Source organism: Cyanistes caeruleus, chromosome 5 (genome assembly GCF_971803275.1).
Source record: "Cyanistes caeruleus chromosome 5, bCyaCae1.hap1.1, whole genome shotgun sequence".
NCBI classification, from domain to species: Eukaryota; Metazoa; Chordata; class Aves; order Passeriformes; family Paridae; genus Cyanistes; species Cyanistes caeruleus.
The window spans coordinates 81513430-81539862 of record NC_141705.1 but is presented as its reverse complement, the minus strand read 5'-3'; the positions used below and the strand labels follow the sequence as shown (position 1 = coordinate 81539862).

At 51.4% G+C, this 26433-nt stretch overlaps 1 protein-coding gene across 4 annotated transcripts in view; it reads left to right on the top strand.

The window, feature by feature from the left end:
* SHROOM3 (shroom family member 3) overlaps window positions 1-26433 on the top strand; it is a 70125-nt gene that overhangs the window by 41044 nt on the left and 2648 nt on the right. For 2 of the 4 annotated variants that reach the window (XM_086890749.1, XM_086890750.1), the window contains exons 2-8: window positions 3368-3496; window positions 10882-11013; window positions 13141-16369; window positions 18491-18567; window positions 21452-22336; window positions 23323-23808; window positions 24578-24728. In XM_086890749.1, the coding sequence (XP_086746875.1) occupies window positions 10955-11013; window positions 13141-16369; window positions 18491-18567; window positions 21452-22336; window positions 23323-23808; window positions 24578-24728 (4887 nt within the window). In that variant the 5' untranslated portion in view covers window positions 3368-3496; window positions 10882-10954. The remainder of the gene's footprint in view (window positions 1-3367; window positions 3497-10881; window positions 11014-13140; window positions 16370-18490; window positions 18568-21451; window positions 22337-23322; window positions 23809-24577; window positions 24729-26433) is intronic. The other 2 variants (XM_086890752.1, XM_086890751.1) reach the window with 2 other exon arrangements.

The following is a 26433-nucleotide window of genomic DNA, read 5'->3' as shown; positions in this document are numbered from 1 at the left end:
AGGAAAAAATCCAAGCAGGCCATATTTTTAGATGAGGGAAAAGCTGAGCAGAGTGTACTCATGGACATGTGTGGTATTAAATACCAAAGGCACCGTGGAAGCAAGCAAGTATAAATAACAATTCATAATTAAACAAGAACTTTGCAGAAAAGAAATTATTTCAGAAGCAGCTGCCAGCCTCAGGTGGGAGGTAGAGGAGTTTTAAATAGACTGTGTGTGCTGGGTTTCCTGTCTCCCACTTGAGAGCTTCAGAAACAACAGAATAACAAAAGTAACAACTGCAGGCCCCTCCTTGCCAGGGATACTTTTTAGTTATGGAATTGTGAGGCCCTTTGCAGCATCCCAAAATAAAATGCAGCCCTGGGGTTTAAGAGCATCCCATCAGACTGAGTGCTGCCACAGGGAGCTGGAGAGCTGTCCCAGGGCAGCTGGAGCTTTCAGAGGAGGTCCACTCCAAGGAGAAGGTGTGAGGACAGCCAAGAGCAAAGGTAGGCCCTCAACACCTTTGCACAAGAGCAGCTGTCTCCGTGTTACAGTGGAAGAAGCGTCTTTATGGGGATTAAGAGCCTCCTGGTTGCTAGACTGAGCTGCCTTACTTAGAAACACCACAGGAAATGTTCAGGGATAAGCAGCTGGGTAAGGCAGAAGGCTGTGAGGGGAGGACAGCTGCTGGGCTCCTGTTTGGGGAAGTGGCCTCAGCTCTTCTCCCTGCCCTGCCAGCCGTGCTCTCACGGGGACATCCCTGTATGGGGACTCTGAGGTGGGTGTGCTTCCCAGGTGGAAGGATCCTCATCTCTTGTGTTCCCCACTGATTCATGGTGTTATTTCTAGAGTGGCTGATTAGTTTTCAGTGTCTTACTGAGCCTGCCACGCACCACAGAGCTCTGCAATTACAGTTGTGTAAGAGGCTGGGGAAACAAAAACTCTGTTGCATTTCCTTGTTCCCCACGACAGCACCTTTGGAGCCCATGGAGACACTAATTAAGGTGTCTGTGGGAGGTAAAGCCCAAAGTTATGCACCCCGGCAAGCAGGGGTTGCTCCTGTGAGGAGGATCACCCAGGCTGCTCATCCTCCCTCCCTCTGCTCGGGGCTGCCCATGGAGGGTCAGGCTCTGCAGGCCTGGATGGGAGCACTTGGAAGGGACTTGGGCTCAGAAAGCAGAGTTTAGAGTCTTTGGTGTCTCTTGCTTTCTTAGCATCCTTCAAAAGCTGGATTTTTCTTAAAAAAAAAAAAGTGCTGAAAGATCACTAGGCTGTGGTGCCCACAGAGCTGTAGGTGTTAGAGGCACAGAGTACGTGCCCTTATCTCTGATACCTGGCTCTGACATCCAAGAAAACACTGAATTTCATATAACACCATAAAAACAACTGTTGAATAGAAAACCTAAAAGTGAAAGTGTGTATTAGTGTGTAAATTAGAGAGTTTCCTTAAGTCACTGGGTGGAAAAGTTCGTTTAGAGTTTGAACTAGTTTAGAGAACAGAGGGCAAGAGGGAGGATTTAGGGTGTTGTCTCTTGTCCTTCTTTCTTCTTCATCTTCTTCTTCTAGAAGTTTTTGGATACTAGTAAGTGATTAGATAGAGAATGCCACAGTGCAGCACACAGATGATAACTCATTGAGTCGCTAAGAAAAATAATTTACGTGTGTATTGTTAATTGAGTGAAAATAAGTATAAGAGATAAAAAAGCTGCGTATTTCGAGGCCATTTTGTGCCTTTCGAGCCAATTTGAGCCAAGCAATAATAAATTTAACTTAAGGAGACCAAAATCATCAGCGACAGTAGGCACTTACTACTCCTTTGTATCAGTTCCTCAGGTTGTTGGTGACTCTTTTCTTGGCACAGGGGCAGTTTCCCAGCCCTGCATCTCATCCCTGGATCCCTCAGGGACAGCTGGCCGGACAGAAGGCATGAGCAGCTTTCCTCACTGCAGGAGCACAGCTGTGCTGTGGCCTGGCAAAGCCAAACTCTGCTCTTCAGGAAACAAGCAGCGAAGCACAGGCTTCTGTTCTCCAAAGGCTGAAGCTGTGAATAGATTTTGCACACAAAATTGTACAGATAAATTGTTTATATGCAATCTTTTAAATCCTCATCTGTCGCCGGCCTTCTTTCCTTTCTGTGTCTTGCAGTGAAATCTCTGGAAATCGGTGATTTCTCATGGTAGGCTTGGTGAGCAAAGAGAATTGGAGCATTTAAGGATATTGGCACTTGCAGGGCTGCAGTAAAGGAGATTGTGCTCCTGGTGTACAGTGAGGCTGGAACAGGAGCAGGGGAGGGGAAACTTCCAAGTTTGATCGGAGACCTGGCATCATCTGAGGAGAGGAGCGGCAGAGACGAAGCAGGACGGGATTTGGCACGTGGAAAGGAAAGGCAGCCAAGGCAGGATTTGGGGTAAAAAACTGGATGAAGATAAGCAGGGTGAGCCAAAAAAGGCCGTTCTGGACCAGTCGCTTTCCCTAATGTAGGTGAAAGTGCTGCTGCGCTTCCCTGCTGTATCTCATCCGCAATGTGAGGCTTAACATTCCTGCCTGGCACGTGGGGGCGCGGGGAGGGAGCGTGGGGGAGAAGGCAGCCGGACACAAAGACGGCCGGTCTCTCACCGGAATGGCATCCAAGCCATCTCAGCTATCCAAAGCCCCAGATGCCGGCATGTGGGCTCAGCACACAAGAGGCAATTCCAGCTTATTCCGGGCCGGGGCTGCTGTGGGCAGGGAGAGGCGCAGGGGGCCTTTCAGCCCCGCTTTTTTATTCAGCGTGGGGGGTTTCCTTGAGCGAGCCGAGATTTCACATCTCTTCTGCGCTCCAGGGCTAGAAATGGGAGCGAGTGGGAATAGTGGAGCGTTCCAGGGGGAAGGAAGGAGCTGAAGCGATGCCTACACGGTGTTTGTGTGACTTGCAGTGGGGTAAATACGTGTTTGCTGACTTTGTAGAATTATCGGTAGAAGGGGGTAGGTTTCTCTTTCTCACTGTGTGGAACTTTCTCTTGGCTTTTCTCGTGTGTGTTCAGAGCATTCCCTGAGCTCTCACAGGGTGGTTACATGTGGAAAAAGCGAATCCCCCAGTGAAAGCCCTGAACTCCACACTTGGGGATTTAGTGTCCCCAAATGCAGCTGCAGGATAATGAGTTTTGTGCCGTGGGACTGGGCAGCTCCTCCAAAACAGTCGTGAGGGACACTCGCAGAGCCATGCCCTGCCCAGATTACAGAAAAACAAGGATACACACGGCTTTCTGTGACATGTGCTTCACTCATTCTAAAAACTAGCCCTCGGGGTCTGTGCATTGCCCTCTTTCCTAAAATGCTGATGAAGCCCTAAAAGGGCTGAGGTTTTGCGTGGTGGTGTTTACATGTCCTTGCTCTCCTTTGGCAGGGACACCCATGCAGCACAGGGATGCACAGAGCTGTCTCCCAGCCCGCTCAGCCCGGACTGCGTGACCACTGACTTCCAGCCCAGCAAAGCCTCGTGGGCAGCAGGAGTCAAGTTACGGCTGAAGACCAGGTGAGAATGTGTTTGTCTGTGTCCCTGGGACATCTGCAAAGACAGGGTGGAAAACAGTCCCTGCTTTGGCTGCCTGAGGGGCACTCATGGGGAAGGAGTGCTGAAATTTCTCCTCAGAGGCTTTTGTCTGTGCTGGTAAAGGTCATCAGAAATGCTGAACCAAAATATCTCCGCAGAATTGGTGTAAGTCTTCTCTGACTTCCCAGCTTCAGGTGCCTGGCATTCCAAAATCACCTGGCTTCTTCAGAATCTCAGAGTTATAGTGGAAGTTTGGCATTCTTGACTTCAGAGTACCTGTCTGCATTTTTGAACGATTAAATGTCCTGAGAAATCAGTTTCCTGAACTGCTCTGGATTGGCTGGTATTGTGGCTGAGCCTTGCTCCCCTCCTTTGGCCATACAGTTTAGGACCAAATCCTGCTGCATTTACTTAGGCAGAGCTTTTGCTGGCATCCAAAGTGCCGCTTAGATCAGTCAGATGTAATCTGAGTGACCTCATAGACTTTTTGTGTCCTGATGTTTGTACCATGAAGTTAAAGCAGTGGCTTTTATTTGCAACATTGAATTTGGGTCAGACCTGGACTTAGCTGTAGCCAAGAAACCACGCTGGTTTCCTGGAGCTGGTGGAAATGCCTGGTGCCTGTGATCGAGCAGCTGAGAAGGGAATTCCTCATTCTGATCTTATCAGCAAGGATGCACCTCTGGAGCAACCTCCATGACCTTAGTGGAGATGCTCTAGCTTCTGGCCACTGTAGGCAGTCACGGATGCTGGCCCTGCCCAGCCTCGGATAGAGCAGATTTTAGAGGCTAAAATACATCCTCAAAGTGATTTTATTGAGGAGAAGTTGATCTCTGATTGGAGAGTGGGACTCTGCATTCCCCTGGGTATGTGACCCACAGGGAATTTGGGAGAGGAGCTCCCCTGCATCCACCACCTCCCTGTAACAATGAGTCATTCACCATATGCCCTCTGTAAATCCTTCTTGCCCATCAGTTTAGTAGCAGATCTTCACAGAAGCTCCCAAGTTTAGCATTTCACTTGGATAAATTTTCCTTTGGGTGCAGAGCCAGTGTTTTGCTTTACTTTTCCAGCAGTGTTGGAGGCTGTGTCTGCACATCTCAGTTTGAGCCTGGCTGGAGCTTTAGTTAGGAAAGGAGGCTGCTTCAATGTATAAGAAAGTGCCTGTGGGAGGTGTTTCAGGCTCAGCAACCTTTGCTTTGGGCCAGGCAGCGAGTGCAGTTCCCCAGCGCATTTGACTCATCCTGTTACCCCCCAAATGTGTGCAAGCACCTCCACACATCCTCCTGAAGGCCCTGCTGCCCCTCTCCCGTTCATCCCTCCTCCACGAGCACTTGGGTGTGCAGCTCACCAGCGCTGCCTGTGATTTGTAGCCCTGTAGCTCAGAGGAGAGCCCAGCCAGCCTTGCCCTGCAGATCCCCTTGGTTACCTGCCGTGCCTCATTGTCCGCGTTCCGTTTGGATAATCGGGCTCACGGGGCAGCCTTCCTGCTGCCAGCCACCCAGTTCCTCCTAAGCACCCAACCAGGCCAGGAAAGCACATTCCTTCCATTGTTTCCAAGTCTCTCCTGTTGCAAGTTGCTGTGTGTCGGATATGGGGCTGTGTAAGAATCTGAGCTATGCTTGGGTTTCTGTCTTTTTAACTAATTTACTGACTGGAGAAGAATGAGAAAAAATTACTTGAGTTGAGCCTGTGGGGCCGGTTCATCGGTCTGGATAAATCAGTGCAGCTCTGAAGAGCCATGGGCAGGGAAGGCACTGCAGGCTCTGGCTGCTAGGATTTTCCACACTTGCTCTGGGAGAGATGATGTGAATCCCTGGAGAAGACAGGGAATAATGGGGTCCTTCTCAAGGACTGTAAGTCAGTCAGCTGCTTCTTTTCCATGTCTGTTCTTTCTTCCTCTTTTTCCAGCAAAGGAAACAGAGTAAAATTATAGAAAGAAGAAGAAAGTTGCAGGGAGTCTTTAACCCAGTGCTCCCCTGCTCATCACTGTAACCTATGCTTGGTCTAGGTACCAGGCTGAAGGCTTTCCTGGCTTCTCTATGTCCTGTAGGAGCAGCATGGATGGACTATCTTGGTGGCAAGAACTTCTTGAAATAGAGGTCTGAAATACTCCTCATTTTGCAGTTTAAATCAAACTCAGTGTGTTGCTTGATAATGCTGTCTTCAAAATAGAAAGCTGTCAGAAGATCCCGGTAGGACCAAGTCCTTGAACCCAGTAATCAAGGAGAGTGAAGTTTGTATACATCACCTCTGCTCCTGTTGAAGCCTGTGCCTGGTTAGTGTCAGGGAATGCCAGTGGGACCCTTTCTTTGGGTAGGGAAAAGTCCTCAATCTAAATATTGCCTGTCAGCCCTGCTCTGGGGTGAAGGGACGATGGAGCCGCAGCGCATGGCCCTGCTCCGAGCCCCCCACTCTTTGTTTCCTTTGCTGGACACTGGGTAAATTCCTCCTTCTTGGATAAGGCAACGTGGGGGTTCCCAGAGACATGTGATAACACAGAGGTGTGACTTGCAGGACCAATAATCATTAATTACAATGTTTGACTGTTCCTAAGTTCAGCAAAGGAGCGCCCTTTGCTCACAGCTGCCATCACCTCTGAGCGATCCCAGCACTTCCATCTGCAGCCTGTGGCTGAGGGCACTTCTGTCAGGAAAAGCCAGTAGAAAAAATCTGTCTCTAGATCCAGGTACATGGTTCTCATCTCTGCTTCCACACAGGGATTTTCTTCCCAGTGGTATGGTGAGGAGTTTTTTCCAAAGAGTTGGTGATGGTAATGGTAGGAATTCTGAGCAGAACTTCTGATTCCCTTCATCCTGATCCCAGAGAGAGACTTCAGGGAGATCGATACCTGTCTCCCAGTACCCAGATGGAACTCAGGGCATGGTCTGATGCAACCCAGACATCCCCAGTGATGCTTTTCAAAGGGGAAAAAGAAATGGTGTCTGACATGTCAGCTGGAAACACCACAGAGACACAGCACCTGCCTCTGGGAAAGGAGCTGGAGAGAGCAGTGAGGATGGGCCAGTCTGGGACAGAGCCCTGAACCAGCCTGAATGGTTTTCTTACAGTTTGGGGTTTTTTAAAATTTTTTAATTTTTTTTTTTTTTTTTTTTAGTTTAACCCTGAGACTGCCAAAAACTGAGATAGTCCACAGGGATTCACTGTGTGGGGAATTGTCCTCTAGGAGCTGCAAACTGAACGTATTGTGGAAAAGCAGACTGTGTCCTGGAATGAGAATATTGAGAATATTGACACATTTCACCCAAGTGTTCTCAAGTGAAGGGTTTTTCAATGTGTTTTTTACTTAGGGGAAGTTTTCATCTGAGCATTAAAGGGTGGGGGGCATGGGCATGATTCTCCCTTTTCCCTACAGATGAGGAGGCACTATTAGCCAAGATCCATGATGTGAAATATCATCTCATAGGTCTGGCCTTTCTAATGAGTCTTCCCTTTTCTTAATCAAAATTGTGAAGGGGCAGAGCTCACAGCAGATCCTTCCTGCCCCCAGAATTTATCAGAAGGGCTCTGTGAGCCTAAAAAGAGAGATTTAGTGGAAGACACACCAAGCTGACGCCATTCTGGTCCAACTCCTTTCTAATTGACCTCGTCTGTTCTGCTTATTTTTAGAACCATGACTGAACCTTAATTAAGAGCGACGTTGCTTTGAGTAGATTGTGGCCTCGCTCTGTCAAAATCCTAATAGGCTTCTGAGTGCTTTACTTTTTCCTTCCTCTCCTGCCTAATAGATGGGCAGAGAGGCTGCAGCTGCACATTGGGATGTCTGGAAAACATCTCCCTGTCGTGCTCCCGCTCTTTCAGATGTGTCCATCCTGGAGACAGGTCTGTCCTGGTGATGATTCACATCTTTGTTCTGCTTTCTGTTGGTGCACGTGCACACTCCCCCTGGAAGGAGGGTGCAGGTGAATTGCTGGGATCAGGATCTCTCCATGTGCAAAGATCTTGCTGCTGCATGCACAGGATATGGCTCAGGACACAGTGCCCCTGCCACGTGGGTTTTGTGAGGTTGGAATTATCACCAGCTTGAAATCTTGACTGCTGTGAGGATGACTCGGTAAGGATGGGCAGCTGCCCTCTTGGCTTTCTCTCTTGTGACTCAGTGCCTGGGATCAGATCCAGGAGGCAAAAGCTTTGTGCTCTTATCCAAATCTTACATTTCTCCTGCAGGATGAGGGTCTGTGCTGCAGGGCCCCCATCCCTTCCCACCTCCCCACACGATGGGTTAGGCCATGGCTATTCCCTTCCAGCTCCAGCAGCCTCCCACACGGCCACTGGGGAAAGCACATCCGCAGGGATTGTGGTTGGGAGTGATGGCAGAGTGACCCTCTGGCCTTGGTTCTCTTCTCTGCCCTGTCCCATCCTTCTTGGACACATGAACGCAGCCACCGGTCAGTGCCATGCCCTCAGGTCACAGAGATGTGTCTGCTGCTCCTGCCTGGATCTGCAGGTGGATTCTGCTTTGCTTGAAAGGTTTTGCTGCCTTTATCTTCAGCACTCCTTGTCTCTGCTGAGGAAGGGTTTGGGGCTTGTGGGGACAGAGAAAAATGACCACAGGGTCAGTGGTACAAAAAGCATTGTTCACAGTCGTTCAGGCACGTGGATGATGTTTCTGATGGATGTGAGAATGATCAAAACAACTCCCCATGAGTTGTGTGGGAGTAGAAAAAGATCCGTTTATTGGGGCACTGATGACCCTGAGTGGCTGGTTAATCAGCCACAACATCCTTCTCTGGCTTTCACTTATTGGCTTTCTAAGGATGTGGAAAAAATGCAGATGGCAATTTGAAGAAGCTGGATTGTTTGCTCTGGCTAAAGATGGGCCTTTGCAAGCTGAAGGACTTGCACTCCTGAAGGATGCTGGGCTTGGGATGCTGTCAAACTTGGAGAGCAATCAGGTTGTATAATGTATGTATAATAATGTATAATCTGTGTACTCCAGAACTGGCAAGGAACAGTACGTGAAGAACAGGAATCAGACTGACTACCCTTCTCTGGATGTTTTTAGTTTGTAACCTTGAGAAGAAGATAACCTTTCAGTGATACTAAAAAGAAAGCCTGAGGTGCTCATTCATCTGCAGAGTTAGTGCCATTGTCTTTGAAAAGTTCCATTCCTGTTTTGTATGCAATATAGTCTCCAGAGATTACAGGAAAGAGTTCACTCAGCTTTTCCTAATGAGAGATAGCTGCAGGGTGGTTCCTGGTGAACCTTTCCCTTGGGTTTTCCAGTCTCCAGTGTGAACTGGCAGTACCTGGGCTATAGTCAGCTGCCATTCAGATGCCAGCGTTGCATCGCGTCCCGACGACTCCTCCGGGTACCTTCGCTCCCGGGCATTTGTCATGATGCCAACCTGACCTGCATGCCCAGGTTATCTGATCACTGTCCGTGAGGAACCAGGAGTCTCTTTCTCCAGCCTTGGCATTTACAGCACAGGGATCGCTCAGTCTATTATTTGAAGTGGAGAATTTTGCAGGAATAAGGTTTTCCAGACACCTTCACAAATACAGTACAGTACAGAATATATAAAAGGTAGGGGGATGAGCTTGGTCTGTTATTGTTGTTCTTCTTACAGCTGTGCAGCTTGAAATCCTACAGCCTCCTGTGCCAAAGTGTCACCTGTTGCTCCTGGTTTTGTTGCAGGCAACTTAGCAGCACCAAAGTAACCCCAGTGAAAGATCTCATGATTTATTTGTCTTCACTCAAGTGAGGCATTAGCTGCTGCATTTGCAGGTTTTATCAGTCAGCCAGTTTGCCTGGGATCAGTCAGGATCTGCCACATTTCCAAGACTGGGTAGGTGTGGATACAGTGCAAGGTTATCTCACACAGAGCCAGTAAGCTGGTGCGTGTGTCTTGTGACTAAAATTCACATCTGTCCACATGTTGTATGGTTACAAGGATATCACACAAAAAGGCTTAAAGTACCTGTGTGTCAGATGATTGGCTACACAGCTTCCTCACTGTTTCTGCCAATCAAACCAAGGGATCATTCAATTTCTCAAGTGAAAAACTGATGCTGATGGCTTGTACTCCACAAAAAGTACTTTAAGTCTTTAAATGTCTGCAGTGGAAGAGGCAAGAATGTGGGTTATTCTTAATAAACAGTTTTGTCAACTTCCCATCTGGCAGTGTCCAGGTTCCTCGTTTTCTGGGCAAGGAGCTTAACAGAAGAGCTCTGTCTTAAACACACCTACACATGTAAAGGTAAAATGGTTTAGGGTTCACCTTGCCCTTTGCAGACCTCCAGTCCAGTCTTCCTTAAGACAATCCTGCCACAACAGATATTCAAGGGAAAAGCATATCCCTTCTTCTTCCTTGTTTGAGCAGATGTTGAAAAATTAACCAGCACTTCTGAAATCTGTATGGAAAAAATGCTGGGGAAGTGGCTCTGCCTCTCACTCTCTGCCTGTGCTTTTCCATGCAGTGGCTGCTGATGTTAACTGGTACTAGGAAAGGGCATGACCCTAAAAAGCATTTTAAACGTTCTGCACTTCCCTGTACCATTTATTTTCCCAATCTTAGGCAGTACTGCTAGAATCCTCTCTCAGTGTCTACGTGCCAAGGGCATTTTAATCTATGTACTGATGTGTTCAGGACATGCTGTACTGTGGATTTTTCAGTGAGAGAAAGACTAAAGAAAGATGTGTCATATTCTCCTCTTGCATTTATTGAGTCGGAATTGTCCTGCAAGCTGTCACATTTCAGTAGGACACGGGCCCAGTGCTGCTCCTCGTTCTCTCAGGGAGAGAGTGAGAAGCTGTGGAAATGAGTGCAGGGGAGAGATCCCTCAAGGAAAGCAGCAGGAGGATTAAGGACAAGCCCAGAGGCTGGGGCAAAGGAGAGTCTGTGTGGCCTCTTCAGGGGACTCAATCACTAATCCCCTGCTTTGACTTTCCATTGCAGCACTCTGTGCTTTAAATAAGGTGTCGGTGGGTTTTTTCCCCTCAGGGCTGGCAGACTCAGGCCTTGGAGCTGGAGACTGAAGGCACCAAAGGGCAGCCGTGCCGTGCCACGCCTGGGGACACACCCTGGGGACAGCTGTCTGGCCGGGCTGGGGCACTTGGTTGTCACGTCTCATCCTGCATTTTTAGCAGCACCAGGGAGAGATCAGAAGTCCCTTTGCTTCCAGCCCCTGATGGCATTTGGTGACACTCGGAGGGGGAGCGTGTTGTGGGGATGTCAGGGACGCTCACACGTGGTTACCGTGGGACTTGCTGGGGGTGGGCAAAAACTCAGCAGCGGAGCACAAACAAGCACGAGCAGTTTTACATGTTGGTGTTGAGTTCACACCCATCTTTCCTGGGAGAGCTGGCCTGTTGCTGATGTGCAACCCCTTCTGCTTTTGCCTAGGCGAAGTGAAACTCCAGGCCGACCTCACTCCTGGCATTCAACCAAACTCGCCGAGAACCAACCCGATCCCAGCATGATGCAAATATCTCAGGGTACGCTTGGCACCCCTTGGCATCAGTCCTACCACTCCAGGTAAGCTCCACACAGCTGTGGAGGGAAGGGAGGGGGCAAAGGTGTAGCAGGAAAATGGTACCAGTGGCCTCCATACAGCTGGACAGGTTTACAAACAGCCAGGGTTCAGATTAGGGTTAGGAAGGCTTCAGTTCCTATTTGGTTTCCTAGATAAAGTGGCTTTATTTTTCGCCTATGAGTGCTCTGTGAGGTGATTAGCAGCTAGGAAATTAATTGCTTTAAAAATCCCCCTTCCTACAAAGATGGGAGCCCACTGCCAGGACACTGATAGAGCTTTCTGTGGATGCCCCCATAGTGAAACACAGCATGGTTGTTTCCCCAGAAAAGGAAAAGAAATCCAAACTCTAAATTGGCCTGTTGAAAGAAAAGGAAGAAAAGGCTGTAGGTAGCAGAGTCTGTCAGTGTAACAGAGCAGCCAGCAGCGCATCAGTGACAGTGCTCCCAGGGTGAGGAGTTCAGGGAGGGATTTCCTGGTTTGGCAGTGGCTTTCTGCAGGAGTCAGCTCTATCATAGCTGAACGTGCAGGGCAGCTTGAGGAAGGACAAGTTTAAATTTCTGCTCTTGAAAGCTTTTCCCCGGAGAGGCAGAAGGGTTTGAAACTCTCCATTATAGCCTGTGGGATTGAAACATCACTTTCTTCTGCTGGCAAGACTGATCCTTGGCAGAGGAGAGGAAAGAGAAAAAAGAGCATTAAAGAAAGTGAGGAGGTGGTTGGAGAAAATCAAGTGTGTTGGTCTGTGGCCTCAGCACAGCTCATGCTGGAGTGTGCTCAGTTCCCACCAAGGGGCTTTGCTTCCCAGGCAGTTCCTGGCAGAGCCTTTGGCAGCATGGCTCTGTCTCCCGGGTGCTTGAGGAGGAGCACGGGGAACATCTAGTGGCCAGCTGGCTAGGGCTGTGCTGGGCATTGCCAGGGAGATGGTTATTTGAATCCAAAGTAGAGTGGTGCATTTAAATGAGTAAACTAGCTTCGTCCTGAGGTTTGCCACATCTCTTCTTGCCTGTGTTCCTCGGCATCTCTCTGCACAGTTCCTGTGAGCAGGTTTCCTTCTGCCTTTCCTTATCTTTAGCAGCCTTCTCCCCTGGCTCTGTCCCTTGTTTGGGATGTGATCTGGAGCCAGCTTCCAGCTCTGTGCTTTGCCCTGCCACGGCCCATCTCTTCCTGCTGTTTCCCTGTGGCTCTGCCAGGACAGCTCATGTAGTGAGCAGGGAACTAGAGAAAGTGATACCTGAGGAAGGGAAGCTGGGAAGAGAGAGAAGGGAAGTGAAGCCCTCAGGCTACACTCTCCAGTCCTCAGTGTATTTGCTTCAGTCTGGAAGGGGAGATAAGCCCTTCCAGATATTCAGAGCCAAACTCTGCAGAAGTTTGTAATATCCCCTTGTGAGATGTAAAAAAGGGACTGTGACTGCCACAAAGAGGTCCCTTCCCGTGGATAGAAAGGTCTCTGAATATCTTTCTTTTTTTGATCACTTTTCTGGTGGCCATGAGTCCTCTTTGGACACCTCAGAGAAAGTGCCAAGGTGTACCTGCACCTGCTAAGCTACAAGAAGAGGTGGCAGTGCAGACTTCCTGGGAATTCTCAGACTGTTTCTATGGTTGCACCCCACTTTCCTCCAGGCACAGGCACATACATCTCTCCTCTTCTTGTCAGCTTAGTTTTCTTGCAGCAAACAAACTATCCTTGGGACAGCTGAATTTCCAGGAAGCCTGCCAGGGCATAGCCTTCCTCTCCATAAAAAGAAATGTAATGGGAAAAAGAGATTAGATTCCCCCCCAGAATGCCCCTCATGCTCCTCTCCTCCTCCTCCTCCTGCTCCATGGCATCGGTGCTCATTCAGCTTTCCAAGGTCTTTGGATGGGTTTGCTGGGTGGGGTTGATCCTCCCTGGCTCCAGAGATGCACCATCTTTCTGTCTGTATTTCCCTCCCACCCTTCTGTGGTAAATAAGAGCCATGTGTTGCAATGTCAAGCAGTTCCTCTTTGTGAACTGGGATGACTCCAAACGGGGGATGGAGCAAGGCCCAAATATGGGTTTTCATCTCAGAACTAAACATCTTGCTTCTGAGCTCACTTATAAGTTGTTGTGCCTCTCCTCTGCCGGTTTTCACTCTTCTCTTGCTGTCCCCCAGCTCCTCCACCAGCGATCTCTCCGCGTACGAGCATGGCTATCTGAGGAGGAGCCCCGATCAGTACAGCTCCCGGGGCAGCATGGAGAGCTTGGACCACTCCTCCCCTGCCTACCACCCGTGCCACCTGTCCCCGGCCAAATCCACCAACAGCATCGACCAGCTCTCCCACCTCCACAGCAAGAGAGACTCTGCCTACAGCTCCTTCTCCACCAACTCCAGCATCCCCGAGTACCCCGCGGCTCCGTCGGGCAAGGAGCGCTCGTGCTCCCCGGACGGCGCGCAGTGCCGCGGGGGGCTGCCAGAGGCCATCAGGCAGGCGGACATTCGCTACGTCCGCACGGTGTACGACGCCCAGCAGCGCGTCTCCCAGGAGTACGAGGTGAAGCCCTCGGCCCTGCTTCCTGACGCCCGCGCCTCCCTGGACCGCCACGGCAGGCTCCACGCCTTGGGCCGGCACGGCGCGGCCTCCTCCTGGGCGCAGCCGGCGCAGGGCCCCTCGGACAGCAAGAGCCAGCCCCCCAAGGGGCCGCCCCTGCCTCCCACGCGCAGCGACAGCTATGCGGCCATCAGGCACCACGAGAGGCCCGGCTCAGGCGCCGGCCTCGAGCCCAGCAAGCCCGGCCGGACCCAGCCGAAGGGGGCCTGGGCGCCGCTCGTCAGCTCCCTGTCGCAGGGGCCGCTGCTGAAACCGCCCTTCGGAGATGGACACCTGCACACCGTGGTGGAGAAGAGCCCGGAGAGCAGCCCCACCACGAAGCCCAAGCAGAGCTATTCCCAGGCAGCCCAGCCAGGGCAGCCCCTGCTGCCCACTGGTGTCTACGCCGTCCCCTCCCCGGAGCCGCACTATGCCCAGGTGCCCCGGCCTTCCGCCAGCAGCACCGGGACGCTTTACCCAGCTCTGGCCAAAGAAAGTGGGTACTCCCCAGCCCTCCCGGGCTCCTACGACAAGGCCGTAGCCAGCGGCACCACCCTGGGCTCGGATGAGAATGGAAACCAAAGCACTACAAACAGGTCGAACATCTTCTACCAGCCCCCTGCCACTGAGAGAAAGCACGAAGCCAAACTCATCCAGCAGAAACCTCCCAGCGCAGCAGGCCCGGAGCTCTGCCTGGCCGTGTCGCGAAAGGAGGAGCTGTTACCCCTTTACAAGGCAGCACACGGCCACCGGGAGACCACGGGTACCACACAGGCCTCCAAGCCCATTTTCCAGGGTCCACAACCTCAGCTGAGGGATGCTAATGAGAGGAAAACCCATCACCAGCCCAAAGAGGACTGGACACATGGATCCCAGGAGGACAAAAACGGCAACACGCAGGTAAATGAGAGAGACGCTGGTCCTCTCCACTCATGGGGTCACAGCAAGGCCAAGCAGTATGGCTTCTCTTCCTTGCAGAACATCCCAGAGAGCTCCAGGAGGCAAAGCAGCTCCGAGCTAAGGGAGATGCAGCCAGGCGAGGCTTATTCCAGCAGCCAGCTGTCCTTCCCGAACAGCAGCAGCAGAGAGGAGAAGGATCACAGGGAACAGGGGCACAGGCAGTGGAGCGATGTGGACCCACAGGCCTTCATGAGGCAGGAGGAGGAGGGCACGAGCGTGGCTCTGTTCCACGCTGCAGAGCCAAAGGGCAAAGAGCCCCCTTCTCCTCAGCTCCCAAAGACCTTGGATTTCGGGAGGAGCCGGCTCAGCTCTAGCAGCACCCAAAGCTTTCCCTACAGCAAGCCAGAGGCTGGCAAGCCCCGCTGCTCGGTGCTGGAGAAGGTCAACAAGTTTGAGCAGCGGGAGCAGAGCGCTCCCCGGCCCCAGAGCGCTGGCATTCCCACCTTCGGCCAGCACTATGGGCCGAGCAGGACGAGCCAGCCCGCCGGCACGAGGTGCTCCATGCACAGCCCAGAGGACATCAGGAGCAAGCTGCTCGGTGAGCCAGGCAGGGGCTCCAGCCCGTCCGTCAGGAACGGGAAGCTGGAAGAGGCTGACTGGCACCCCGTAGAGCTGCAGATGGTGGCTTCGGTGAAGCAGGCAAGAGCCAGTGAGTACTACAGCCCGTGTCCTGAAAATGAGGTGCAAATCAGGGCAGCTCAGCTTCCACGGAGTAGAAGCACATTCCAGCTGGGAGGCGAGCCTGAGAAGGAGATCCTCTGGAAGGAAAACGTCCAGGACGCGCACGGCTCGCAGCTGGACGCCTCCTTTAACAGGGCCTACAGGAACAGCATTAAAGATGCCCAGTCCAGGGTGCTGAGGGCCACCTCCTTCCGGCGGATCAGCCCCCCGTTCGGGAACACGCCCAAGAGGGTGCCCCAGAGGCCTGCCTCGGCCCACGTGGGCATGAGGAGCACGGCGGCGTCCCCACACACCCCCAAGGAGAGGCACAGCATCACGCCCACGGAAGGAGGCTTCTCCAGCCTGGACTACGCCAGGACGCAGCACGTGCTGCGCGTCGGGGGCCGGAAGCGGCTGACGGCGGAGCAGAAGAAGCGCTCCTACTCGGAGCCCGAGAAGATGAACGAGGTGGGCATGTCGGATGGGGAGCCGTCGCCTTTCTCCTTCCAGAAGAAAAGCATCCATTTTATCTTCCCAGAGAACACGGTGGCCGACCGGCGCAAGATCTTCGAGAGGGAGGGCAAGGCTTCCTCCACAGCCAGCCTGTCCAAGCCGGAGCTCAAGCAGCTCCAGCAGAACGCGCTGGCCGACTACATCGAGCGCAAAACGGGCCGACGGCCATCCTCGCAGGACATCGGGCTGCTCCGGGAGCGCTCCCACAGCTCCTACCTGCAGCTGGGTGCTCCCGACAGCCAGAGCCTTTCCTCCGCCTCCAGCATGAATTCCCTCCAGGACCAGAACCTTTACCGCCGCAGAGAGTCCATAGAGCGGATATCCAGGACGGGACGGATGTCTTCCACCCTTCCCCCTGGGCTGATGGACTGCTTGGACACGAGCGGAGATGAGAAGGTGCCGGGGCGCCAGGACAGCCTGGGCACCAGCCGGCCCAAGCCAGAGAGGTGCCGAGATTACAGAGCCAGGTCGGATCTCACCAAAGGCACGCAGACAGACCTGCTGGCCATGCAGGGCCAGCCTCGCTACAGGAGGCAGGAGCAGGTCTCGGAAGCGCCCTCCACCGCCAGGAAATCCGGGAAATCGGTGTCTGTGGAAGACTTGCTCGATAGGTACGACAATCAGCCAGTCCCTGTGCACGTACGCTCCAGGTCGTCTCCCACCGCGGATAAGAAACACCAGGTACGTGGGAATGGGATCGTGTGCATCCACAGGCAGGGCTCTCAACCAGGGAATGGGAGGGATGTTGGGAAACAGGCTGATGTCCCGTCATGGCTAGAACTCCATGGATTAGAAACAGATTCCGTGTGTGCTGAGGCAGTTTAGCGCACCTTAATTGAAAGGTCACTGGTGGGGTTCGGCTCTGTCCCTGCTGGGCTGTGTCAGGGTTGCTGAGATTTCAGTGCATACCTGGTGTGTTCTTGCTGCTCTGGACATCCCATCTGAGGTGTCCCGTCCTTACCTGCCAGCAGCACCTGAGAAGCACTGAGCACTTCTCTGGTGGAGTGTTCCACTGTGATGGTGACTTGCCTCAGTCCATTTTCCTGGTAGAGAGGGTTAGAGGCTGCTTGGAATTGCCTTGGCTCCCACTGTGCCTGACAGTGCTGGGAAGTGCTGGGCAGAGGCACTGCTAAATAATCATTATGTTTAGCCTCCAGCCCTGGAGGGAAACACCACAGAGAGAACTAAACAGAGACCCTGGCCCTTCCATGTCCCCTGCTTAGTTGGGAACGTGGCACTGATGTCACAAGTGGGGAATTCAACTGGCTCTGATGATGGTAAACAGTAGAACCAGGCTAAATTCTTAAAGAACAACTGCCCAGGCCAGCTCTTCAGCTGGCTGAAATCTGTTCAGACCTATTTAGGAGACCGCAACTGGTCGAGCCACATGGATTTACAACATTGCCGGGTCTGCTGCCTCATCCCTATTCCTATGCCAGGCTCCATTCATCACAGAGAGAGGGAGCATACAACCAAAATGTGTGGACAGGTTCCTAACCCCAAATAGGCTGAGTGTTTGGAGAGGCTCACATACTTAGAGGGCAGCTGAGATTCCAGGACAAGTCATTCTACTCCTGCACTCACTCCTGGCCCGGAGCAGATTATCCAGGAGCAATAAAGTGGTCCTGAGTTGAGTGACATGAGAGGAGGCTCTGGGCAGCATCCCACAAATGGACCAAACTGGGGTTGGGGGAAGAAGCTGCCCTCCCAAACTGATTGTGTGCTTCATTCTACACATCCTCCCTCAGCAGCCCTCAGCTCCCACGCCACATCCTTAAATAGAGCGAATTTAAAAAGTAGCTTGTGAATATCAAGTGACCGGAATGCACTTCCAGAACCACCCTTGTCTCATCCCACCATCAGTATTTTTCCACCCCAGCCAGGCACCAGGCCCATCTGTGCCATTTTGTCACGCTTGCCGATCAAAGCAGCAAGGAAACCAGACATCCAGAGAGAGAAAAATCACCAGAGTGTACTTTTCAGTGACAGGTTGCATGACAAGCAGCCCCAGTTCATTTTTCCTTGCCCATCTCTTATCAGGCAGGAGGTACAGGACAGTCCTTGAGATATTTATTTCCCCCTCTAAGCTAGTTTTTAATTGGTCATACATTCGGCAGCCAAACCAGGGGTTCTGCCTGTTTTAAGCCAAGTTGAGGAAGAGGGTGAAGAGCACTGCAGACCTGCTCACAGGGTATTAATTCAGGTGCTGAAGAGGGGAGAGCCCTTATGGCTGTTTCTCAGAGGGATTTAGCTGTAACCACCTGTGGAACAAGAATTAGTCCCATAGGCAGTGAGGCACTTGTGAAAATCCTGTTCCTAAATCCTGACCTGACTTGCAGCATATACACCAATCCACAGGGTCTGTTGGAAAGGGAAGTCTATGTTCAAGTGCTTTCTTCACTAGGTTTGTTTCTGATCCATCTTCAGTTCAAACTCCCAGCTAAAAACTTGGGGGACAAAGCCAAATCAACAGAGTGATTTATTTATTACTATTATTATTTTTTAGATTTCTTTTGGCCTTTTCAGATTTTTTTGTGGACAATGTTTATTTCCAGTTCAACAGCAGATTTCTCTGCCTCACTCACTGTTCGTTTTTCAGGGCCTTGTGTACAGTGCTTGGTGTTCCTTTCAGGCTGGGTACAAATCACGTTGCGCTGTCACTGCAGGAATTTGTTTAGAGATAGGAAGGAGTGGATAGCCACGGGGAATGACTCGCTCTCAGGCTTTGGAAGGCATTCTCATCCGTGTTTTGGTGTTTTGTTTTGCTTTCTGCCCGCTGCCGACGCCGTCTGGGTACGCCAGGAGCTGCTGCGAAGGGAGAGCAGTGAACTCGGCCCCGTGCTGAGGGATCCCTTCTACGTGGTCGGCGCAGGAGCCAGGTGGGTGTGTGTCCGTGTCCCCTGTGTCACTGCAGGGCCAGCTCTGGCCATGCCCCTGCCAGCAGCCATTGTCAGGGGTTGTCTAGAGCTAAGACCTGCACAAACACAGTTCCAGGTGGGCCGTGCCCAGCAGACTTTGGAGGAGCTGCTACAAGCGTTTTCTTTCACTACAGACATCAATTGATTATGATTAATTGATTATTCCTGTCATCGTGGAGCATGTTTGTGCAGCAAATTTCCACTTAGGTAACTTCAGGAATGTGTTTGATCTGCTGTTGAAACTCACATGGGATGATTCCATAACTGAAGGATCCTAAAGGAGAAAATACTTCGACGTCCCACTCTGTCTGGTTTTATCCACCTAGGATGCTGCCTCCCCAAAAATGAGGGACTAAACCCAGGATATTTCCTTTAGCAAGCCCAACTGGGAGCTGGCCTTTGGGCTGCTTCACTTCATCAGGATTTTTGCTCAGCAACAGGGGACAGAGAAACGTTTTTAAAAATAGAAAAGTGTAAGCACACAAACTCAAATGTCTTAGGACTTATGTAAGTCTCCACTTAGCCCCAGATTGTTTTGAAGTTAACGAGAACTGAAGTTGATCGTGCTGTATTTACATTTAAATAATAAATAGATGTTTGCCCTAAGCCCTGAGTGCCCAAACAGCTAACTCCCATTACAGTAAAAGCCATCAAGAAGGACTAAAAGCATTGTTCACAAAGGAGCTCTGTTCCTCACAAACTTGCAGTAAATGCCAGCGCTCTCTGTGGTCACAGTGGGAGTTAACGCTGCTGTCTCCAAAGGTTTCTCCATGCAGCTCTGGGTCAGGGAGTGAAGCAGAGGAAGGCTCCTGCTCTGGTTTATCTTACTTCTGGCCATTTTTGCCCCTAAGAACACATAAATGTTGTTTTAACGAGACTCAATCTGCCTTCAGGCACATCCTTGTAGGGTTATTTAAAACACACTCGTTTACTTTGATTTGGAATAACTTTTTCCATGTTTTTTTCCTAAGAGAACAATGCAGCTGTTTCAGCTCCTCCTGCCTCCCCTTCTCTCCTAGAGATGGCATTTCATCCTACTGCTCAGTCACTCCTTGTGCCTTCCTTTTACTTTTTTTTCTTTCCCCAACCTATTTTCCAAGTAATGGGATTGAACACCCAGACAGAAAACAAGTTTATTGGGGCACGAAATGCAGGTTTCTCATTTTAATGCTTCACTGCACAAAGATTATTGGTTATTAACAGTTTTGGGATGTTTGTGCGGCATAGGCATCCTGCATGCTTCACAAGCACATTTCTTCTGGGAGATGGGAGGTTGCTTTCCCTTCTTGCTGGGAATTGGATTTCCCAAAAAGTAAAACAAAAGGGTAGGAGAAGCCTTCTCCATGCGTGGGCCCATGAGGGAGGCAAGGCAGGCAGTAGGAATTAGGTTTCTAGGTTTCCTTGGGCCACAGCTGCCCCATGTGCTGGAGAGGAGATGGGACCATCCCTACTGCCTCTCCTGTTCCAGGAGGAAAAGAGTCAGACTAAGATTAAGTGAGAAAAACCTTGGTCAGCAATCACTTGGTCTGGTCACATGTGCTCTTCCTCTGCTCCCCAGGTGTCACACAACATCGGGAACTGCTCCACCAGTTTTAGAATCCACAGTTGCTTCCACAGTAGGAGAGAGCTCTGAATTAGAGAATCACCATCTGGCGTTCCCGACAAACACTGAGCATCTGAAAAGAATACACACTGCTACTGTCCAGGAACCACAGACAATACCAAGAGCAGCCTGTCTGGATCATTTCCCCACCCCCAGGCACAGGCTGCCAAATTCTATTCTCAGTCACACCAGAATAAAGCCAGAACGACCCATGTCTTTGACAGAGTTATTCGTCATTTGTGCCAGTACATCTGAGAACAAATTTGGGCCCCAAGTCTCCAGCATCACAGATTGGCAGTGTGGGGATTATTTGACAATGCATCTCAAGCACAGAAAATGCACTGGCAGTAGAGCTTTATTTTGTTTTACTGGATTTTGTTGTATGGCCTCGTGGTTCCAGGCCACCTTCTCTTGCATCTGCCAGTGCCATTATTACTGCTCAGTTTGTTTTCCAGCTAAACAGCCAGACAGGCAGATAGGTTTGGCTGTGGATTCCAAGCAGGATCCTCACTCCAAAGGCCAGATGCTGTTTCTCAGGCTCATGTGTGAATACCCTGATAGATCTGGAAGGAATAATACAATCTGCTGGCTTTGCAGCCTTAACATCCGCTTGCAGTTGGAATGTGTTGGCTTTGGTGTTGGTCACACCTGCCTGTCTGAGGGAGTTCTTTCTTCTAACAGGATTCCAAGGCTGCAAGAGCTTTTTTCCATTTTCTCCATAGTCAAAATAGTGCATTTTTTGGCCTTGCTTTGTTCTTGGAGACAGCTGAATCATTTTAATGGCACCTTTCCAAAATGAGCAGATAACATTATGGGAATATTTGGCCCATAGAGCTGAAATTCTTAAGATTACATGCAATTGAGAATGGAGTTTGATGGTAGATAATGTCAAATAGTCTATCTTACAACAATTGCTACTCCCCCCACCTGTAACAAACAAAATTGAAAGCAGGGAAAGGAAGCCAGTTGTTAAGTTTTCCTAATATTTTTTCCATTGCTGTGCTGCTTGCTACATGTGTGATGTAGCACACCCTGAAAATGATGGGAGATGGTGAGAGGGAGTGGGTCTGCCTCAGGATTTCACTTCAGTTTCAAAGCACAGCTGTACCTCACCTAGAGCAGCAGGCAGTGACGCTGGCCTCCGATAGCGTTGGTAACTTGCCCATTTAGGAGGTACACAATCAATTTTCCTGCTCATTGATGAGTTACTAATCTTACCACGGTCTGTCTCTTGGTGTTTAGGTCTTTCAGCAAGAAAGAGAGAAGCTACTCAGAGAAAATGGCGTTCACAAGTTACTATCCCCATCCCCTCCACAGCCCAGAGGTTGTCACCGGGCCTGCCACACTGGTCAAGAATCACAAGCTCTCAGAATTTTCCAGGCCAGATAGCAGGACTTCTGCATTTTTCCCAGCCCCAACAGAGGCAAGGAGCCACTACCCTGAGCAAAAGCAAGGCTTCAAACCCCTGTTTCTTAACCTTACTCCTGGGCCTGGCCACTCTTCTCCTAATACCCCCGCCCAGGCTCCCTCAGACTTGCAGAGCACAGCTGATAGCCAGGCTCCGAGACAGCACCATGCCAAGGGAGAGGCTGTTCCCGCCGAGGGCAACGGGAGCGCTCAGGCACAGCCTTTGGATGCTCTCCAGGACAGATCCCCCGAGGCTCCCACGGAAGAGATGATGTGGAGAAGGAAAGCAGGGCTGCTGCACAGGTCCCTCCCGCCCAAAGTGGCGTGGGCCAAAGAGGGCAGCTACGCCAGGGCCATGGTGTCTCCTCCGGCGGCCGGGCCCAAGCCCTCGCAGAGGTGGCAGTCCATGCCCACACAGAGCAGCACTTCCTCCGACCCAGAGACTCCTTCTCCCCAGGGCATGACCCAGCTGCGGATCTCGGAGTCGGGGCTGCAGCTCACGCCCCCGCCATCGCTGCAGGACGAGGAGGACGATGAGGTGTTTGTCGCGCCTCCCCAGCCGCCCTTCTCCCCGCCACCGCCATCCCGTCCTCTTCCCCAACTGAGCTCTTGCACTTCTGCCAACGGCACAGATGAATTCCCACCTCCTCCCCCTCCCGTTGAGGGGAATGGGGCAGCTGGAGATAAATCCCCCCGGCTCCCAGAGGAGGCCGGAGTGAGGTAAGGACGGGCTGGAGCGCGGCAGCTCGGGTGGTGCAGGGCCATATACAGTAAGATACGCGGGGCTGGGACAGACGGGGCTCGTCCCTCGTGCCGTGGGACCCCCAGCTGCTGCCTGGGTCAGGGGACAGGGACACACAGACTCACTGCTGGTCTGCCAAGAGCGGCCCCAAGGGATGTGGCCGGAGCAGGGTCCAGCAGCAGGTGCACTGACAGATGCTCCCCAAAACCCCCAGGGCAGGGGACTATGGGGGAACACTGCTGGGCTGGTTCTCCCTGCAGATTTCAGTGTGGTTGCCTCTTCAGCACAGAGCTGGAACGGCTGCTGGCTCCTTCCAGTTACTGGATTTCGAGAGACTGCTGTGAAAATCCATGATGGGTTTTTCTAAACAGTTAGTATTTCCCAGAATATATTCTGGACCTGGCACAAAATAATGCTGTTACGAAACAGTGACTGTCTGCCAAGAAATGACAATGCAAATATGTCACAGTCAGGCTGTATAGGGAAATTCTCCTGAAGGATGGGACTTTGGGCGAGGTGCCCAGGTGGTTTAACTCAGCAGAGCTTCCCTCACTCCCAGGGAGATGCTGTGATATCCATCTGAGAAGAATCTGGCCGGGGTTGTAGCAGCGATCAGCTTTTCCAGCATAGCAAGGGCAAATGGATAGAGGCTGCTCAGGATGGCACTCCCAGGTGGGCAGGCGCAATGTCCCCAGCCTGCCAGCAGAAAACAAAGTGACTCACTGTTCACTGGTTCTTTCTGTTTGGAGGGACAATCCAGCAGTGCTCAGACTGAAGGGACAAAACAATTCTGGTTCCAGTGGCTTCGCACTGTGCACCCTCTATATGGGAATGAGAGGGGAGACACAAAAAACAAGTGATAGAAAAGGAAAACTCGCTTTTTGTAGGCCTTTACCTTGTGTTCACCATGGTGAGCACCGGGTGGTTGGTTTCTATTCATCTCACAGAATGTTTCTGTCCATAGCAGCTTCAAAAGCTTTCCCAAAGCCCTGGCCGAGAGGGAGATAACAGGGTTGGGCACCAGCACCGGTGAAAATAACTGGCCAACCCCATTAAAGAGGACTGGCTCTCCATCTGCTGTGGATCAGCAGCACCAGTGCCCTGCTTCTTCTGAAGGGCCTCAGAGCACTGACAGACAGTCTGAAGGTAATCCCAGAGAACCGGCATTGGAAAGTGCCAGCCTGGACTCCGGGATAAACGGCACAGCACCCCCAGTGAAGGCAAAGACCAAAACCCCAGAGGATATCAAGTCAGAGGCTCTAGCAAAAGAAATTGTCCATAAAGACAAGTCTCTGGCTGATATCCTGGATCCAGATTCCAAAATGAAGACAACCATGGACCTGATGGAAGGGATTTTCCCTGGTGGAAGCAGCGTGCTGAAGGAGAACAACATGAAGAGGAAGATGTCACAGACACGAGCCAGCAGGACGGCAGTGATGGCGGGTGACACGTAAGCACTGCTGGGCAGAACTCCCTGCTCCCTTGCTTCTAAGGAAAAACCTGTGCCAATTATTTTCTGCATGTCTATAGGTGAGAGTGAGTTTTGCAGTTCAGAGGTGTGAGGCCTGGCAGGACATTTCCAAACAGCTTTTCCCATGAGATAGGCTCTTGTGTTTGGGCTCTGAGCTCGCCTCTCTGGGCTGTGTAGAAAACCGTGCTGAGCTTGGCAGCAGAGCAGGAAATGAAGCATCCCTGGAGATACAATTGGATTTTGCTATCTGAACCTTAGTAATCTGAAGCAGTTCAGTCCAAAGCAAAGGAACAGAGGTACAAAAGTAAAATCAGAATAAAAATAATGGCAGGCACAGAGATAACAAGAGGCCAAAATCTGGAAGGAGGGATGAGGGGACCTACTTATTACAAGATCAGCCCAAGACCCCCAGTGTGGGTTTTTTAGGACAGAGACTTCCTAGTGGTAGCTGGAGAACTGTCCAGGAGTCAGGTGTACTGCATGATGGCAGGTAAGGCCAGTCTGGCCATCTCCAGCCGAGCTGTGCTGGCTGACCTTCAGCAAGGTAAATCCTGTGTGGTGTCCAGTCACCCTTGAACCCAGTGGCTGTGCTGTGCTGGGTCAGCAGCTGACACACACCCCCTGATGGCAGGAATCTGCCTTCTCCTGGTGGCTAATCACTGGGAAGGTACAAAAGAGGAGATGGACCTAAACACCGAGTAAAGTCAGGCTCAGACTGAACTCTTCCTGTTTCTTCACTGTGTTGTAGGAGAGAAGAAAAGGAAGCTCCTGTCACCCTGGTCACCTGTCCTGCTTACTACAGCGTTTCAGCACCCAAAGCAGAGCTGCTCAATAAGATCAAGGATTTGCCAGAAGAAGCAGGTGAGGAAGAAGAGCTGCTGGACATCAATGAGAAAAAGGTAAATTTGGCACACAGCACTGTTTGCTGCTTACATTCCTGAAATAATAATAATAAGCCCTGAAGTAAAGTGGATTTCTATTTGATGTCAGCTTTTGGCAGCACCCAAAATTGCGTGGGAGCGATTAGGCCACCTGCAAAGCTTCGTTAGTCACCCAAATTGTAGAGGAGAGTTAATCTGAATTACTCACTGCAAATTGAGTACCAATCTTGCACCACCCTGAGGCGGGCCTGGGTCATACCCAATGCTGGGTATACAGACTGTCAGTCCCTGTTCCACAGCAAGGAAGGAAAAGGGAGAGGTGAAGCAAGTTGTGCAAGGCCACCTTGGGTTGCAAACAAGAACAGAGTCCAGCCATTGGCTGCACTGAGCACTGGAGATTTTTTTCCCAGGACTTTGGTCTTGAGTGAAGTCACTTTACCCATTTCACCTGCTGTCTGCAGGCAGGAGGGGAGGACACATTTTGCTCTCTTACTGAGGCTCCATTTCACTGTGGAACAGCCCCTGCTGCTCCTGCTGGAGGCTTCCATGCTCTGCTTCCAGGGCTTTCACAGGGCCTTCTGATTTGCCCCTACGGTTGTCTCACATGAGTTACCTGGTAATTACAGACATGCTGCTTAGCTCCCACATCCCAGGGGGCCACAGGCAGGTGTTTGTGGCCTGTCTGTGGCTCTCTTACACACCTCCTACCTTCCTGTTGAAAGCAGCCATGCCTGCCTCGAAGTCTAAACCATCCCACACTGCCATGGACAGAGTAGCACAGCCCAGATTTCATTTTCTGTTCACCACCTCTTCTTTCTGTGTGACAGATTCTGGGTCACAAATACACAGTGGGTCCCTAAACAAAAGCATTTGCCCAGGGCCTTTGCTTGCTGTTTTCATCATCTGGCCCAAGCTGCACCCAGCTCCCAGGGGAGTGGCAGCCTCTGAAAGAGTTCTGTTGGCTGGTATTTGGGATTGCAGGAGAGTCACTGATTAATGAACACAAACCCAAGTGATAGGCCCCTCCAGCTCCCAGGCCTTCAGAGCAAAGGGGCCTCACTGTCAGGAGCCCCATAGCCTCCTGCTACAGTTGGAAGACAAATCTCCTGGAGCAGGGAGGAACAGCTGCCCATTCCCAGCAGCTCCATCCACCTGAGAACTTGCTGAGGTTAATGCCAGACTTTGGGACCACCCCATGGAGCCCTGCCATAGAGATTTCCCTACGTAACTTGGACCATGGAACGTGGATCCTTCCTTTTGCTCCTCAGGATTTGATCCAGCAAGCAGCTGCAGAGGATCTTTCTTTGGAAGGGGGCATTAGTTAATCCTAGCCCTAGGGAAGGCAAGGGCTGGGTTTTGTCTCTGGGTACTTCTGAGGGAGGAATGTCCATAAAGGTGTTTTGGTTGACCCTTAGGAGGTGGGATTTAGTACCACCTTTGCTCCCTCTCCCCTGAGCTACCCTGCTAGCCGGTGGAGGTCATTCCAGGGAGTGGATGTTTGTTTTCAGGGACTGTTACTGGCCTTTTGCTCAGCCTCTGCATGTGTGTGGCAGCTGAGAGCAGCCACAGAGCAATGCACGCCCGAGTGTTCCATCTAGTGGTGCCTGGCCATACAGCGCCATGTGCTCCCTGCTGCCACAGCAGCCTGGGAACCCCACTGCCAGCCCATCCTGGGCACCGGGGCCAACTCAGTGACCCCAGCCTGACCAGTGTTCAAAAATCC